The 18,797-nt window shown below is 40.9% G+C and overlaps 1 protein-coding gene across 1 annotated transcript; it reads right to left on the reverse strand.

The window, feature by feature from the left end:
- Positions 1 to 1,815: 1,815 nt before the first annotated feature.
- LOC139454186 (uncharacterized) lies at positions 1,816 to 18,163 on the reverse strand. Its single transcript, XM_071235753.1, has 11 exons — positions 17,860 to 18,163; positions 15,234 to 15,357; positions 13,423 to 13,583; positions 12,055 to 12,150; positions 11,688 to 11,827; positions 6,849 to 7,024; positions 5,492 to 5,664; positions 5,146 to 5,269; positions 4,895 to 5,058; positions 4,125 to 4,220; positions 1,816 to 2,634 (listed from the first exon to the last, which is right to left on the reverse strand). Exons 1-11 carry the CDS (start codon positions 18,154 to 18,156, stop codon positions 2,596 to 2,598), a joined length of 1,590 nt encoding a protein of 529 aa, XP_071091854.1. The 5' UTR covers positions 18,157 to 18,163; the 3' UTR covers positions 1,816 to 2,595.
- Between the last annotated feature and the right edge of the window lie 634 nt (positions 18,164 to 18,797).

Genomic DNA, 18,797 nt, shown 5'->3' on the forward strand with positions numbered 1-18,797 from the left:
CTCTGAATTTGAGCGTTTCAGACCACCGGGACTTCTCGTCAATCGCATGATAATTAATTGATTAGCAGGGAGTTTCAAGAACACCAAATTCAAGAAACTCTATTTTTCACAACGAAGCTCCTACGATAGACACTATGGCGTTATACATGTCTCAACGTAAATCAAACCCCTTCAAAGAGTACCCATGATGTCTTAACGACCTAGTAAGGATAAAATATATGTTTTGTCGAGACTATCTCCTTGACGAATTGGTTAACAGAAGTTGGTAATCCAGACCGGTAAATGTTTTCAGGGTTAAATGGCCCATTTGAACAAAGCATCTTAGGACACGCGGTGCATGTATGTTAGCCAGTCGGGAATTACTCGGAAAGACAACGAACACAGACCGGAACTGGACGCAGTCCCAGCAGAAAAAAACCCTCTGAAATAGTAATAAGATCACTTTGCGCAATTACATCAAGTTCAGGACAGTTTCCGTTAGATATATTCTGTTGACTTAGTATTTACTCACCCGCTCACTCTTCTATTTCACCAACATCACGTCAGTTTCAACAAATCGATGTGGCTGCTTCAAATTGATAGTTCGCGTGGCTAAACAAGATAAACTGACATGTAGTCCTCACCCGACACGTAACACGTGTCTACCTCACCCGACACGTAACACGTGTCTACCTCACCCGACAGGTAACACCTGTCTTTCTCATTCGACACGTCACACGTGTCTACCTCACCCGACACCTGTCTTTCTCATTCGACACGTGACACGTGTCTACCTCACCCGACACGTGACACCTGTCTTTCTCATTCGACACGTGACACGTGTCTACCTCACCCAACACGTGACCCGTGTGTCTATATCACCCGACACGTGAGTCTACCACACCCAATACTTGACACATGTGTCTACCTCACCCGACTGATATCCACTGTTACCTCTCCAATGTTATATAATTTAAAATGATGCATTTGCCTTTTTAACCTGTGGGCGAATATATTTATGTTACTAGTCAGTATATTCGTGAAGCTTTATATATCTGCTTGTGAGCTAAGCGACTCCGCGACAGACCAGTAACGAAAACGCAAAGGAGAGTCTAGGTCACGTGGTTGTACTGACTTAACTTAAGTAGATGGGCAAATACAGAGACTTCTAGTGGAGAGGTTATTTCGAAAACGCAGGGTGTTTTCTCTCCACGTATTTACATGACCCAGTAGTTATACACTTTCGCAAGCAAGTGATGCAAGAGAGAAAGAATGAGAAAAAAGTGAAAGAGAGACAACAAATGAAAGTAGCATCACGTATGTTTTAATAAGTGATGCTGACGTATTACAGTCTCAAGTTTCATTTTTTATTACTTTTAATGCAATAATTACGTCTTGTTACACTACCGCTGGTCTCGTTACTGAGTCAACCGCTCAATACCTTAATCCACTTATTTGCGACGAACCAATGAATATGTATACGTTGGTTGCGATCTATCGTCCGGTTTAGGGGGGATCACAAGGTGCGCTTGGGTAGCCTAGTCGTTAAATCGTTCACGCTTCGCGCCGAAGTCCCAGGTTCGATTCCCCAAACAGTACATTATATGAAGCCCAATTGTGGTGTCCCCCGCCGTAATACTAGTATTCTTGGAATATTTGTAAGAGCGGCGTAAAACCATACTCACCCACTCACTCGTTCTGCGCTAAAAGTCTCTTGGTGCGCAAGTTAAAATAATGCGTTTACTCGTGTCATTCAGGAACAACCAGAGTAGTGGCACCTAGAACACTGACGACATTCAGAATATCAACTCTTTATTCTCCCATAAACAGCAACGACAATGGGACTGATCTCACCACAACCTCACACATATACAGTAAACTACGTTTATAACGAACACGTTTGTTACGAACTGACCGATAAAACGAACTTAATTTTAGTCCCGGCCATTTGTTGCACAATGCTGCATATATGCTTGTAACGAACTATGGTTATTACGAATTAAAATTAGTGGTTCGTTATAAACGTAGTTTACTGTAGTTCATTTGAAGGAAATATCTATGAATTAATATAGTAAAATATAATGAGCGAGATGTAGATTGACGTGTTGAAATGAATGTATAAAAAGAAACCCTTTTTATCCAGACTGAGTGAAATTGTCCGTATAAACAAATTTCCAGATTAACGTTCATTCTTACATTGCAATGTTTTTGTATATAATTACACAGACTAGACGTGCAGTCAGATAACACTGTATCACTATCTCTGTTCAAAGATCCAATACCAACAGCATATAGACGAAGGATATACATGGATTGTGGAATGGAGAGTTGTGATATTTTACATTCTCCTTAAGTAAGGTCAGCATAAGCTTTATTGATTTATACGACTGCTAACAAATAATACTTTAGGTGATCAATTGAAACTTTCAGCTAGCTCATTCAACATAATGCTTCTATTGATTTTAGCAAATGTTGTCAACAAAGGCATTCTAATGATCAATTTTATTACATAAAGGGTATGCTCAGAACGCTTTCAAAAATCAATATGTTCGGTATATAATGTAAGCGTAGTAAAGTGATGGTAAATTTTCTATATTTGATGTAATGGATTCAACATCAATCTGTACTGTCATCCGGGTCCTCCGAAGTCCATAACTGGAACATAGTATATACAACGTTCACTCACTCACTCAAATAGGGTTTGACCACGTAATTGTTTAAACTTCCATAATGACGATCAGTCACGTTTATTTCGTAATTCAGGCCCCATGCCCCACAGTGCACTTGTAAGTGTTACATCTCTGTTGATCTCATTTTAAATAATTAAGCTAATATAAAGCTATCAAGCGTAGTACATTAATATCACAGAAGTTCAATGAATTTGTAAACGTAACATTACCTTTATAACATTTCTGTAATGAGGTAAAAAAACATTCTAAAGGGAATATATTTTTTACATACAAAAAAAAAGATGTGGTATTTATCCTGAAGGTCCCATTCTTCCGATATATATTCTGTATGGGGTATATTTAACAATGACCTTTTACGAATAATGTTGGCTCGAAGATTGTGAAGAGATTCTCGAAATTTACACATTGTTCTAACTAAGCGTTTGTCTCTGATACTGTTATATATAATTCGGGTTGCAGAAGAGATTTTATATTAGCATAATGCACTAAAAAGGTAGACGACTCTTAACTGTGGTCCCATGACTGAAAATATATATCTCCTAAGCGTCTTCTGAATGCAGATAAAAACATATCAAAATCCCATACTGTAACAAAAGATCTGCTTATGATCACATCCGAATATGACTAAAACCTTAGACTTAGTGTGCTGCCACCTCTGTGTCAAAAGACACAATGAGATCGTAAGTGATAGCAAATGGAATATATATTTGTCATCACTGATTTTCATTGATCCATAAATATAATTTTCATCACTATTTTGCCTGTTACGCCTGTTTCGGCAAATTATCGAGATTATTCTCTGGCGTTGATGTGTTGTACTTTATATATATTATTTTGTGACATGTTATGTAAGTTCATACAGCGATTCAATCACTTTAAATATGTTTTTTTAATGAATTGACTCCTATCTCGACCTTTTTTTCCAATTGCAGGGGAAGACTAAGACAGGGGAACAGGTCATCTCAGGTCATGTGTCCAGGTCATGATGTGGTTATTCGGGGTATCTCAGAAGTTAAGTCACTATTCATATAAAAATGTTGTCATTTAGTTTATTGTGCAGTATTTTGGGTCATCGTGTCAGTATATTGTTAAATTTATAAGTGGTCATCTGGTCAATATGTTGTTATATCGTGAGGTATTTCGGGTCATCGGGTCATATGTTGTTATATCGATATATGTTTCGGGTCATCAGGTCAAAATGTTATACTTTTCTGTATACCGGATCATCAGATCAAATGATGCTATATCTTGAGGTATTTCGGGTCATTAAGTTAATGTTATTATAAAATGATGTGTTTAGGTACTTGAGGTCAATATGTTGTGATATCTTGTGGTACTTTTCAGGTCATCGTGTGGTACAGGGCCATGTCGTGTAATAACAGGTCAATTCGGGTGTTCATGTCGATATCTTGTGATACCGTTTGGTACAGTGTGGCGAGATAGAAGGTCGCCTACCGTCAAATTGTCCCTGATGAGTTGAAGTATCTGTGTACTGCTCTTGTAGTTGGTTTCATCCATGTTGTCCAGATCAGCAATGGCCGCGTCGAACGCCTGAAACCATAAAGAGCATGTGGTCAAGAAACGCTACATGTGGGCCAGTATATCAGATGAGGACTCGTGAAGATCAGGCTTAAATCTGAACTTAATTTAAACCCAACTCACTCACTAACTCGACCCGTGAAGATCAGGGGTAGAATAGGTCTTCAGCAACCCATGCTTGTCGTAAAAGGCGACTATGCTTGTCGTAAAAGTCGACTAACGGGATCGGGTGGTCAGACTCGCTGACTTGGTTGATGCATGACATCATACTCCAATTGCGTAGAACGATGTTCATGATCACAATCACTGGATTGTCTGGTTCAGTTGAATGTTATGAAATGCCTCTTGTAACGATGTTTCATGTTTCAGGTGGGCGAAAGGCAAAAGTGAGAAACATTACTATTTTCTGAGCCGCGGGCTCGAGTAATAAGGTAACAAACCAAGGTTCAAAACTGAAGAATCTACGACCGAGCAGGATTACCATGTGACGCAACTCAGCCTCTTAATGAGAAGCCGCAGCGCCCCCCCCCCCCCCCCCCCCCCCCCCCCCATGCTTTCAGTGATAACGTTTCTGTATTCATGGTGCTCGAACTCTCGTTCATGTAACTTTAGTTTGCTTGCACAACAATTAAGTTGAACTGTCGTTCACAACTGCGCAACATATTCCATACCGCGGAGGTACTGACCGATTTGGCTAATTTGCAGGCGTGGTGGCGGTTCTCTGCGATCTCATAGTAGAACACGGACATGTTGAGAGCCAGGCCAAGTTTCTCTGGGTGGGTCGGAGGCATTTCCTTCTCCACTTCAGACATAGCTCCCTTATAAAACTCCTCAGCATTTTTCACTGACGCTGAAATTGTAACATATTATACATTAGCATTTGTGTTTCAAAAAATCAATATTATCAAACAGCATTAAATAGACATGACCATCCTACCTGCTTTTTTGTCGGCTGTTTGAATTTCCGCCATATAGCGACAGTAATCTCCCTTGGTTTTCAGAAGGCTCACCTTCACTTCCATCGTAGTTGCAACTTGGAGTAGATGTTTGTCGATAATTTCCTAGCCAGGATAATGTAGAGAATTTAAATAAAACAGTTCAAGTGAAAAGGATCCATAAAAAGGTCAATGTTCTTACGTTAACACGGGTTTGTGACGGTGAGATATACTGGGCAGCTTAAAAAATTCTTGCAACTCGCCGCGATACATACAGAATGTTCATGACTGCAGCGTAGGACATAACGCCCTCAATAACGCAGTGAATAAGTAACAAAGACATGATACCACTATCTCTGTGCAGAACTTTGTGAGCTCATCTTCAATGTTTGCCAAGTAGCGCCTGGTGATGTCTTTCTTCCTCTCGTTGGTGACCTCGGGCAGACTGTTGATGATCCTCCACGAGCACCGCCGGTGTCCAACACAGTTCTTGTAGGCGATGGACAGGAACTTCAGCTGACCTGGAACATAAACAGTTCTTGTAGGCGATGGACAGGAACTTCAATTGACCTGGAACATAAACAGTTCTTGTGGGCGATCGACAGGAACTTCAATTGACCTGGAACATAAACAGTTCTTGTAGGCGAACGACAGGAACTTCAATTGACCTGGAATATAAACAGTTCTTGTAGGCGATCGACAGGAACTTCAATCGACCTGGAACATAAACATTATTTGTGGGCGATCGACAGGAACTTCAATCGACCTGGAACATAAACAGTATTTGTAGACGATCGACAGGAACTTCAATCGACCTGGAACATAAACAGTTCTTGTTGGCGATCGACAGGAACTGATCTGGAACATAAACAGTTTTTGTAGGCGATCGACAGGAACTTCAATCGACCTAGAACATAAACAGTTCTTATGGGCGATCGACAGGAACTTCAATCGTCCCCGAACATAAACAGTTTTTGTAGACGATCGACAGGAACTTCAATCCACCTGGAACATAAACAGTTTTTGTAGACGATCGACAGGAACTTCAATCGACCTAGAACATAAACAGTTCTTGTGGGCGATGGACAGGAACTTCAATTGACCTGGAACATAAACAGTTCTTGTAGGCGAACGACAGGAACTTTAATTTGGTCGTTTAGAACTTCCCTTAATTAGGAATATTAACGTTCCTGAAGTCTGCTGACGTGTATATTTGCAGGCCACGGACATTTAAGTTCCAGTAGGTAACTGACTCATTGTGGGATAAAAGCTGTAACTTCAACTGGACCCGAGTTGATCTTAAAAGTATTGGAACACATCGTTTAACATTCGTTGTATTGATGTTTCCGTTTAGAATTGTAATGCAGCATAGCTCGTTCCTTCACAACGAAATTCCAGTCTGGACAAATGATTTTTAATTATGCAAGTTGTGACATGATCTACCTCAAATAACCATGAAGAGAATATACACAAACCGTTCTAATTTGTATCAATTATATCGATGTGCTTCATTGGTTAACCATCAATATGCCTCCCTACAATCAGATCAGTGTAACAACATGCGACCCGCGACCTGTTGTATGTTGTATTATCACATTCTGTTTAATGCTTATCTTGGGTTCTGTTCTGACGCAAGTTCAGTGGCAGGTCATACGGTGTGTTCTCTATGCCAGACCCGAGGACAGCGAGGAAAATGCCAACTTACCTTCTTTTATGAAATATTCCGGGTACTCTCGGGCCAAACGTTTGACTACTTCGAGCATGTCCGTGTATCGTTCGGTATTCTCCGCGATCTTCAGTTTCAGAAGCAACCTCTCTTGTTCGTTTAAAGCCATGTTTGGATAGTAATAATGTCTGTCACCTTGCGTGGTAGTATTGTAGGTACGTCACTTAACTCTCACTGCATGTATCCCACACAGCTAAAGCTCTACAAAAGATAGCATTACTTTCTCCTCAGTTAGGGCCATTCTGTCTGCTACTATGGCCCTGATAGTGCTATTATTCCGTTACAGTGTGGTAGTACAATAGCATTATTGATGAAGTGTATATTCATTGATCAGGCGAAGTCATTCACCCGTGCAAGCATCTGGTTCGTGTCGCCAGTAATTATCAATATTAAACACAGTAAAACGTACGCTTTATAGGTTTTGGTCATGATAACCTAATACAGAATTTTAATCTTACAAAGTTTTTTCTTACGTACATATATAAGCAGGTGGGATGTTGCATCATCCAGTTGTGGATCACGTGATGAGATATTGATTCTTGGCGGTAAGCTTTGTAAGAATTTATAAATGTGTCAGAATATGCTGTGATCTGCACAAATTTAGTTTGCACATACATATAAATATAAAACGCCAACCCCGGAAAATATCCAATTTCGATTATTCGCCGAAACAGAGTACATTGGGGTAAAAGGCAAAATAGCGGTGAAAGTGATATGAATGGATCACTGAAAATCAACGATGACACCATGGGTTCGTGTAAAATAAAGACGAATGATGAAAAAATTAATTCAATGAGCGAATATATGTTTCATGCAGTATCCTAGAAAACCATGTGTAAATGAGGTTCGTTTGAATGAAACTGCTCAGACAAGAAAAAGATTTAATTGAAGCGGTTTTGTGGCGACAAAACAGTCATTTGAAGCATGTTGACCATAGCCAAATGGTCAGTTGAAGCATACTGGCCTTGTCCAAAGGTCAGGTTGAATCATACTCAGGATTGTCAAAGGGTCAGCTTGAAGGATATTGATTGTTACAAGAATGTCAACTTAAAGAATATTAATTGTCGGAAAACGGCCCATATTGACAGAAAAAGTGTAATGTATCAAAGAACGTTACGTAGATTCTGTTAAAAAAAATCATTTTTTTAAATCTGCCTTTTAAGCATCCTCTGTCCTCGGGATCTACCGACTCATAAATGCCTGCAGTAATTGTACAAAGAGTTACTACTGCTCAAGCATAGCGTGGAAGGTAGGACGCCAAATCCACAACTTCAATGTTTTAAGTCCTGGACTAAAGAGAAAAACAAGACGTTGACATTATATTCTGTTTATTACACAATACAAACAAAGATAAAATACGTTTGATATAAAAACCCTTTACGCGGCTTACTGCAATGGTTAACGCATATTTCAGATATTCATAAAAGAAATATCTTTCGGAAAAGTAACAATAACACAGAGTCAGACCTCTGCCCACCACCGTCTGACTCCCACATATGTCTGCGATGCCACACAATCTGGAGTGATGCCAGCACGGAATAATTGGGGTGCTGGTGACATGTAGTTTGAATCTTGTTTAATCAAAAGTGTATTTATTCCACACGGCAAACTTTCGTCAGTCCACGTCAGACAGTTTGGTGAGATCTGTTTTCCTTTTACTTCCTGTCCGTCAACAGCGTCCATTGCTGAAAGTATAGACTAACATATAGTCTCTGAAATGAACATATCATACAGAAAATAAAAATCTAATAAAAAGGAGCCCAGTGATTCTCTTCATTTTCCTGATACTGCAGTAATCTAGACTTGCCAAACATTATAGACTTGCATGGGCTGTAGTTGATATAAATGTATCAGGGTCTGTAAGACAGACTACTGAAAGTAGGAAGGACTAGAAATAGCGTATCACAATTTGGTTGCAGGTGATAGCGCGTGGGAAGGGTTGAGTTTAGTGATAGGTATGATGTAACGTTTTAAAGTCAATTGCATGCTGCCAACACCCTCAGGGCTCCAAGCGTTCCAGGTTCCTGTAAAAGCCTAGGAGCAAAAAAAAAACTGTACCCACCTCTCAGTTGATTTTATCATGTTTGATTTCCAGTCGAAAGTATTATTAAGCAAGGGATATATCCAAAGCATGAATTAGAATCCTTCTATACGGTTTTATGTTAATTTGATTTAAAACTTTTGGAATTTAAAATAATATTTCGCATAATACATATGTGCTGGTGGGTATTTTGTCCATCTTAATGTTGAAAATAAATAAGTCCACGTTTTTTCGGCACAAATTTACATTTTAAATAAGGTAGGGCTTATGTGGTTGCAAATTTATTTCTTATCCTAGTCTTCACTGAACCAATTTATTTTTTAACACAATTACCCCGGCAGCGCTAACATTTCACACATTGTTTCAGGAATGAGTGATGGTTGAATAGACTAACTCAAATTTATCAACAGTTCTATTAATTTTCAATGACATAAAAAACAACTCGGTATACTTTCTTTTGCCCCTCAGTTTAGTTTCATGGCCTTTTTTTTCTTTAACGCCGCACTCAGCAATCTTCCCGCTATATGACGGCGGCCTGTAAATAATCGAGTCTGGACCAGACAATCCAGACAAGTTAAACTGAGACAACGTCACACGTCGTCCTGATACAAGACACCCATGTCTTTGAGTCAGAGAACCACATCCGGTCTTTCAACAAGCATATATGTTGCCAAATCTGTCCCGATATCATCACTGGGTGTCTGGCAACGGTGTGCGACATTACAACATCTTAGCAACCCGGTAACTTGCTCATATCTTAGCAAACAGGTAACTTGCTACCAATTTAGTAACTCGTCAACTTTCCCACATCTTAGTAACTCAGTAATTTGCTAACATTTTAGTAACTCGAAACTCACATCTTAGTAACCCGGTAACATGCAGATATTTTTAGTAACCCGGTTACTTGTTCACATCTAAGTAACCCGGTAAAATGCTCACATCTTAGTAACCCGGTAAAATGCTCACATCTTAGTAACCCGGTTACTTGTTCACATCTTAGTAACCCGGTTACTTGTTCACATCTTAGTAACCCGGTAACTTGCGCACGTCTAAGTAAACCGGTTACTTGTTCACATCTAAGTAACCCGGTAACTTGCTCATATCTAAGTAACCCGGTTACTTATTCACATCTTAGTAACCCAGTTACTTGTTCACGTCTAAGTAACCCGGTTACTTGTTCACATCTTAGTAACCAGGTAACTTGCTCACATCTAAGTAACCCGGTTACTTGTTCACATCTTAGTAACCCGGTTACTTGCTCACGTCTAAGTAACCCTGTTACTTTCTCACATCTTAGTAACCCAGTAACTTGCTCACATCTAAGTAACCCGGTTACTGGCTCACGTCTATATTACCCGGTTACTTGCTCACATCTTAGTAACCCGGTTACTTGCTCACGTCTAAGTAACCCGGTTTCTTGTTCACATCTTAGTAACCCGGTTACTTGTTCGCATCTTAGGAACCCGGTAACTTGAAAACATTTTCAGTAACCCGGTTTCTTGTTCACATCTTAGTAACCCAATAACTTGTTCACATTTTAGTAACCCTTTAACTTTCTCATATTTTAGAAACCTGGTAACTTCCTCACATGTTAGCCATCCCATCCCTGAACCCTAAGCGTATTTACGAAGAGTGTCATGGCGAGGAGCCCTTTATCTCCGGGTTAACAAAATAAATTGCACTAATGCCAGGACGATATACTCTGTTACATCGGCACTAACACAATTCCCGAAATCCGCCCACGGGGACTACCGACCGTGCAGGGAGAATCTTACTCGATCTGTACACGTCTACTTGATGTATGCTTGATGCTATCAGTCCGTAGCCTGGAGTGCCCGGCTTCTCTTTAATATCTGTATGCAGCCCTGTGGTGCAAATTACCACGATTTCTTTGTATGGTTAAGTCATATACCTAAGTTACATGGATATCTCCATTGTTCTGTCAAGTAGTAGTAGTAGTAGTAGTAGTAGTAGTAGTAGTAGTAGTAGTAGTAGTACAGCCTCAGACGTATCCAGGCCAACAAAGCTGATCTTGTCCTTTTTGATAAATCCAATGAAATCATTTATATGGTTAAATTTTCTGTCCCTTTTGACTCTAATGTGATTGAGAAAATGCAGGAAAACGTGGCAAATAAGCAGACCTCGCTTTCGAAATGTCACGCTTGCATCCCAAGTACCATGTTGTCCGACTCCCCATTGTTCTCGGTGCCTTAGGTTATTTTTCTCGGTGCCTTAGGTTTAGTACCTCCCAATCTGTTGACTGACAATGGGAGAGTAGCCGGGCTTGCTACTGGGAATAAAGCCCTTCTGACAATCTAATTAATGCAGAAGGCTGCAGTGTTTTGGAGTCTTCGCATTCTCCGAAAAGTTCTGGGTGGGTTTGACCAGGCAGCTCTTCCTTGGAGACGTCCCATTCGCTGTCTGTGCTGCATGTAGAGGTGACAAGGCCCTGAGCTGATGATGAGCCTAACAAGCCAGGAGGACCCAAACCCTCTTTGCTTCATTTCATATTTTAATCTGTCACCTGAAATATTATGAAATTGTTTCATACTTGCACAAGTGCTAATGTACCATTGCAACGTGCTGGATAGGCCTTGTTTGTTGTTTAACGCTGCACTTTTTCCAGCCATGTCTGTGAACAATCAATCCTGAACTAGACAATGCAGTAATTGATATTGTGAACAGCGGTCCACGCCATCGGAGTACGAAGACAGGTAATCAACAAAAGTCAATGCGCCTGACTTTCTAATATAGGACAGTATAAGGTCCAAACAAACACATGGACCTCCTGAGTGAACCACATATTTGGGAAATCCTCATTCCCGGGCCTCCAAGCTAATGAGGCAGCGAAGTTGACGAAGCCTTCGCTTGTCATGCCCGCACGAGGTTCGATAGCACATGCGAGCTTGTGCGTTTGCTGTAATGTTGTGAAAAGAAGGTGTAAAAGCATACTCAAACACTCACGTCGGCCCCAGAGTACAGAAAACGACTTTAGTACGACGTTTGTGCAACCCCATACTCATAACATAGATTTAGTCGCAGCACAGAGATCACTTCGTGAAGACGGCCCCTGTAGTGTATACAGCTTACTTAGAGGCTGTCACTCATCCTCCCTGGTACCGCTTAACAGCTGATAACACTTACAACAAGATTGTCCCTCAGTATCTGCATGGTGCTGGTGCTGTTCACGTAGTCGTCCCCGTCTACTTTATGCACAGTATCCATGGCGTCCTCAAACGCCTGCAACATGGTGACATAATATGCTGTAGTCTGATACAATCGCCCAAAACATATTAAGATATTTTAATGGGACCACGGGTTACCCAACTAGAAACTGGCGGTCTTGGTGTTATGTTTCAACGTGGCATATCACCCTAAGGTACATCTTCTTGAGGCAAGACGGATAAATGACTATACAAGTCCAGTTTCCACCGTTGCCGAACTTGGCTGGAATTATGGAGTTTGGCTGGACTAACGAGCCTGTGTATAGTCCAATCAAAATCGCGCAACGAAATCGAAATCCGGTTCGTTAACTGCCATGCAGATTTGGGTCGATTGCAGGATTTGCAAAGCATGTGCACCGCCAACAGATATTTTCCAATTTTTTTCATTTTTTTAATCAAGGTGCTCACGAGATTTGATGCATTTCGCGATGTAAGACCCGTTTTATCACAATATAGAGGGGGCACAGGTGGCCCAGAGGTCTAAGGCGCCGCGATTCGCTTTGCAGAGTTGCGTCCCTTGGGCACGCCAGACACCTATGATTGTGGGTTCGAATCCCGGTTCGCCCCGATTATGATTCTAGGTTTGTCAGCACCATACCCGTGCTCGTGGGTTTCACCGAAGTGGTAAACGTCTGAGACCTGCATCAGTTCGGGCTTTCCTCCCACATTAAGCTGACACTCCGCGATGTAACTGGAATAGTGTTAAAAGCGGCGTTAAACCCAACTCACTCACACACAATATAGATATTGATTATCGATCAGATCGTCCTGACAGGGCGCCGCCATATTGTTTAGAATAAATGCAAGTGATACGAGAGGTGGAATTTGAATGGTCCATAGGAGAGGATTAGAAGGAACATTACTCGTAACAGCCACTGGTGGCGCTACGATCGAGCCCAGGAATTCCAGCCCAGTTCGGCAAGGGTGGAAACTGGACTTTTAAAGTCAGTTAACTCTCTTGCCTCGTGAAGATGCCTAAGGTATTACTAGGGTACGAACAAGTTCACACCAGCAAAGGATGCTATTAGAGCCCACGTGTCATCCAAGAATCACGCTTACAATGTGTTTCAAACAGACATAAACATCGGGTTGTATCCGGCGTGGCTTCTGCTCCACCATTCGCGACTTCAGTTTCGAGTAAGAGAATATATTAAAATATATTTACTGTAACAATAAGTGGGGTATCTGAGGTGTCTATCTGTACGGGGGAGTAACGTCCCTTTGCCGTTTCATCGCATCGAATCCCAGATTCGCACAGGTTATGCTATTGTTGTGTTAAATTGTTTACCAGCTTGGCCATCTTGCACGCCTCCTCCTGCTCTTTCATCTCGAACTTGAGTACGGAGTAGTTGAGAGCCAGTTCCAGCCTCACTGGGTCACACGGCCGCAGCACCCCCCTCACCTTCTTCATGGCCTCCGAGTACGCCGCGTCCGCGCTCACCACGGAACCTGCAGCAAAACATTCACAAGATCTAAGAAACTTCCTATCAGCGCAAAGACTGATCTATTTAGAATTGAGGCCCATCTCAGTATTCAAGGCCTCTTACAACACAATTGATTCACTTATGAGTTTCATGTTTCATACAAGTATCATCTGAAATGGAACTGATTACTTCAGTTGTGACCACTTTTGATACTTCTTGTGGAATCAGTGTAAAAGATTGGAATATAATCATACCTAAGAATGAATACAAGTATCCGTTTCCGTTCAACTCGTTCATTTCGAAATGATTTCCGATTATAGGTTGGTAATTTAACCGTCGCCATTTATTATCGGATCTTGGATATGAGAATTTTTTCAGTTTCTCTTGAAACATTCTAAAATGTGTAATCCCGCAATGTGCATATGTACCCTTGTCTACACTTGTGCGTATGTACCGTAGGTTTTGTTTGTTTCTTGTTTAAAGCCGCACTCATCAATATTCCAGCTACATGACGGAGGTCTGTAAATAATCCATCATGGGCATCGATCAACGCATTGAGATACGATGGCATGCATCAACCAAGTCAGCGAACCTGGCCACCCGATCCCGTTAGTCGTCTCTTACGACAAGCAGTCGGCTTTTACGGCAAGCATAGGTTGCTGAAGATATATTTTCTTCTCGTGATTTTACGGGGAAGGTATGGTTATGACTGTGATGGCGGGTTTGCAAAATTACAACCTGTCAGATCGTGAAGTAGACTGTAATTGTGTTTGGAGTAGTCATGATATCTGATTCAATATGAGGACTGGAAATCGGTGGAACGATACAACCATTAATAGCGATACTGAGTGCAGCTGATGACTCCAAACAATAGTTTCTTTGACAGATGCAACATTCCATCGCAATATTGTAAATAATCGAGTCTGGACCAGACAATCCAGTGATCAATATTGTTGCAACGATCCACGCCGTCAGGGTACGGCGACACGCAATCAACCAAGTCACCGAGTCTGACCACCAACTGTTCGCCTCCTGCGACCAGCCCAATGTTGAAAAAAAAAGGCCTAATTCGCAGGTCGAATTGTTTAAGTCATATAATTACTACAAATATGACATTATACAATTATATACCGCAGGTATCCAGGTATCCAGTTGCCCAAGGTGACACCACACGTTCTGAAACCTGTGTTTCGGGTGTATGTATGTATTCGTGTAACTACCATCTGTCGAGTTGGTTCTATTGATTGCTCAGGGTGTATGAACTGCACACTAGGGTAGTGATAACACTGTTAAGACCCGTAAACATGGTTGGTCCCAAGGCTGAATAACAAGTGACGTAACTAGTGAGATACGATCTCAGCACCTGGCGTTTGCTAGCCTGGCGCTTTTGACCGCTTGACCGCCTGCCCACATCACATTTGAACCTACTAATATGGTGGCAAAGTATTAATAAATAAACAAACAAATAAATAAATCAACGGAGCCTGACACTACTAGGAGACGTAAGTCTGTATATCCATAACGCAAATATACAGAGAACATCTATTGGGTTTACTAGGAGGGTGATATCAGTTTAAGGTCTAAAATTATTAATGACTAAAATCAAATACTTGTAGTTATAAACAGCCCAGCTTTACCTGTTTCTAAAGAATGACCTTGAATTAGTTTGACAAACCTTGCTTATCTTCTTCCGTCTGCACTTCCGCTTTGTACCGGAAGTAGTCTCCCTTTAGCTTCAGCAGGAGAATTTCATTGGCGCGGTCTTTCGTCTTGGGAAGAAGATGCGTGTTTATGAGTTCCTGGACCAAATAAACAATACTGAAGAGGTACTGAGGACAATGTCCACCCATGACTGCCATGTTGGTTGTGCATACATGGTATTGAAGGGCTCCGAGTTCATGTCGAGATCTGTATCCGTGAGGTTTTTAATATGCTGCTTTATGATATTGTCGACTAACATTGCATTCCATGATGATTGAATCTCGTTTGATTTAACACTGAAGTTGGCGGAGATCAACTCATGAAAGAGTGGGAAAGGAGATCACTGGTATTTTGTATTTCAGTCTACAGCCTACAACACCTCGGTTGAAGGTTATACTGCTCAGTCACTCATGCAGGGATGGATGGATAGATGTGGTGTGGGGTTTAGAGTCGCACTCAGCAATATTCCACCTACATGACGGCGGTCTGTAAATAATCGAGTCTGGACCAGACAAACCAGTGATTGACATCATGAGCATCGATCCACCAATTGGGATACGATGACGTGCATCAACCAAGTCAGCGAGTCTGACCACCCGTTCCCGTTAGTCGGCTCAGATGGATGGATGCATGCATGCATGTCTACATATTCCAACAGGTCCAGACTTTGGTATGTACACTTCACATCGTTTGAGGCAGAATCGAGCATGCTCTACGAAGATTTCAAAGAGTGTCATACAAACTTGTCTTGTAAAGTTTTCAAAAAAGCTAAATGGTAGACATGTGGAGGACATTTCCAAATGTGACGCATCAGTGACAATAATGATGTCCGATGCAATTCCCTATTTTGACTTGTTTAGTATGTTCCAGTATTTTTCTTTTCAGGTGATGTTTAGGTACAAAACATGAAAATATTTAGAAAGATGACGCCAAATTTGCGATACTCATGCTTTGCAAATCCTGCAATCAACCGAAATCTGCACGGCAGTTTACGAACCGGGTGTCGATTTTGTTACGTTATTTTCGTTGGACTCGTTAGTCCAACCAAAACTCCATAATTCCAGCCTAGTTCGGCAAGGGTGGAAACTGGATTTTTTTAGTCAGTTAACTCCCTTGCCTCGGGAAGATGAGTATTCAAGGCTCCGCACCTCAGACTCTTACTAACCATTTCAACGATTAGATTCCCGGTCCTCGTGAACAAAACTATTGTGAATTTCTTGGCAAGACTCCCTTGTTTTGACGTTTCCAATCCTAGTAGAAGTTCTGATTTTCATATGCATAAAGAAACTTTAGCAAGAAGGGGGGCACAGTTGATACGCATGGGAATGCCTACTTCTTGCCTAAATGTGTTATCCCATAAATAATGCCCAGCATTTCACATATTGATTTCTCAGTAAACTTCAGATGATATTTGCTTTCATTTTTTACCAATTACCCCGAGCCTTTTAAGACAGAGATGTAACTATATTTATAGTCACCATGTTCAGTGACACATGACCCATGGATTAAGGAAAAATGTTTTGACATATTTGAAAAGAATTAAATGTTTGAAATCATCTGAATGTTGTAGAATATATTTACCATTCCAAACTCATTGCGTGTTACAAAGATGCGTGTCATATATTAAGATACTATTAATGATGCACAAGCTATAACACGAGACCTCCACCAGTTGAACCTGTCACCGTGACACCAACCACAGGCATTTTCCTCCCTGTTTTCTTATACTTTATGAACACGTGTGGTCCATTGTTTCTTTGTTTTTAGTTTGAATGCCAAGACAAACGAAAATCAATAGTTTCCTCTCGATAGTGATAACTAAAAGACTGTATTTTTAACCCATCAAACTTGTTTGATAGGCATTACTTAGAAGTTGACGGATGACAAGATAGACACAGTTTTTATGGATAACAACTTCTTTAATACTCTAAAATGTTATGTGTTTTCTGTCCATCGTGTTGTGATAGCATCATCCCTTTGTTGTCACACCTACCTATGTTATCCCACTCATGTATGCCCTTGTTGTTACTGTTAATCCTCTACTGTTATTCCTCCACTTGCTATATATATTCTGCACTATGTCCCTCATTCAGTCTTCCTTGACAACGGTATAAGGATCTATACCGAAACGTCGCTTTTTACAGACTTAAAGAAGTTGTTATCCATAACAACTGTGTCTATCTTGTAACCCATCAAAGTGTTGTAAAAATGTTAATCTAAACATAATATGTTTCTCTATGCCTCAGATGTACCCCTGCTTGACATCCTAGTTGTTTATTGATAATAATCCAAGAAAAGATATAATACGAATGCGGATCAATGGGATGTTAGAGCAAACAAGTACAAGCAATATTGCTGTAGGGCAATAAATAGGCTGAATAACAAAATGTTGATATTACGTAAGCATGTGTACTTTCTATAGTTTAGAGTCACACGAGTCCAAATTCATCACAATTGGACCATACAGACTGAAATAGATCGATTGACTTTTACGCAAGTGTCTCATTCCTCTGCTGTAAAATTGTGTAAATGTCACTTCATACCAGAATACATGGGAATGTTATTTGCTTTAATAATAAATGGTTCTTAAAAAGGCTTACCAACATCTGTGTGCATATGTCCAACAGTTCTGTTGCTATAGTTTTCAGGTAGGCATGCATGACAGCCGCTTCCTCTTCACCACTCCCCTCCCAGGCGTTCACGCTCCTCCACGATGCCCGACGTTCCCCCACAGCGTTCTTGTATGCCACAGAGATGTGATGAAGCAGTGAGGGGTCGAAGAAGTTTCCAGAATGGTTCTCAACAAGATCATTTAAGAACTTGACCATGTCGTCATACCTCTCTGCTTGGTCGGCCAGTCGGACCTTGAGAAGCAACTGCATTCCTTCCTTGGACATTTTGTTGAATGGGATTCATCAAGTTAGAAGTCCCACCATGTATTTGGTATTGATTATAGATGATGTCGAGCAAGCATGGCTCGTCTCAGAGCTTCTGTGTAGTTGAAACTATGGTGATACGTTTGTTTTCTCTAGCATTGACGTTTCATATTTTTCAAAGGACTGAATGGGTATGGTATAGAACATGTGCGTATCTTGGGAGTGCGCGAGGTTTGAAGACCAGCTCAATTTTCAGGCTGATGTATCAAGATCTTCAGTAGGTACCTTGGATTGGTCTTCAGCGAGGTGACTGCTTGTAGTAAGGGTGGTCAGACTCGCTGAATTGTTTGATGCATGGCAATTGCTTAAATCGATGGTCATGTCAATCACTGGATTATCTGGTCCAGCCTCGTTTATTTACTGACCGCTTATTATAGCTACAATATTGCTGAGTGCGGCGTTTAACAACAAAACCCTTACCCTTACGTCGTGAATAATTATTCCATAACCATATTCTAAGGTTGTCTGTTCCAAATACTTATACCATTAATATTGCATTGTGAGGATTCCGGGTTTGAATAGGTCCCTGCGAGACCATGCTTCTGGAAAGAACCGAATATGGATGGTGATTGGGTGGGAAAGTTGCTTATTGTTTCAACAGA

This window comes from Haliotis cracherodii, unplaced genomic scaffold (assembly GCF_022045235.1).
Source record: "Haliotis cracherodii isolate W230 unplaced genomic scaffold, xgHalCrac1.p SCAF_1, whole genome shotgun sequence".
Classification (NCBI taxonomy): domain Eukaryota; kingdom Metazoa; phylum Mollusca; class Gastropoda; order Lepetellida; family Haliotidae; genus Haliotis; species Haliotis cracherodii.

Coding starts and splice junctions, on each gene's coding strand:
- LOC139454186 (XM_071235753.1), bottom strand. CDS start 18,156: ATGTCCAAGGAAGGAATGCAGTTGCTTCTCAAGGTCCGACTGGCCGAC. Junction 5,665..6,848: donor GGAATATTTCATAAAAGAAG/GTAAGTTGGCAT, acceptor TTTATGTTCCAG/GTCAGCTGAAGTTCCTGTCC. Junction 5,270..5,491: donor AGTTCTGCACAGAGATAGTG/GTATCATGTCTT, acceptor TATCCTGGCTAG/GAAATTATCGACAAACATCT.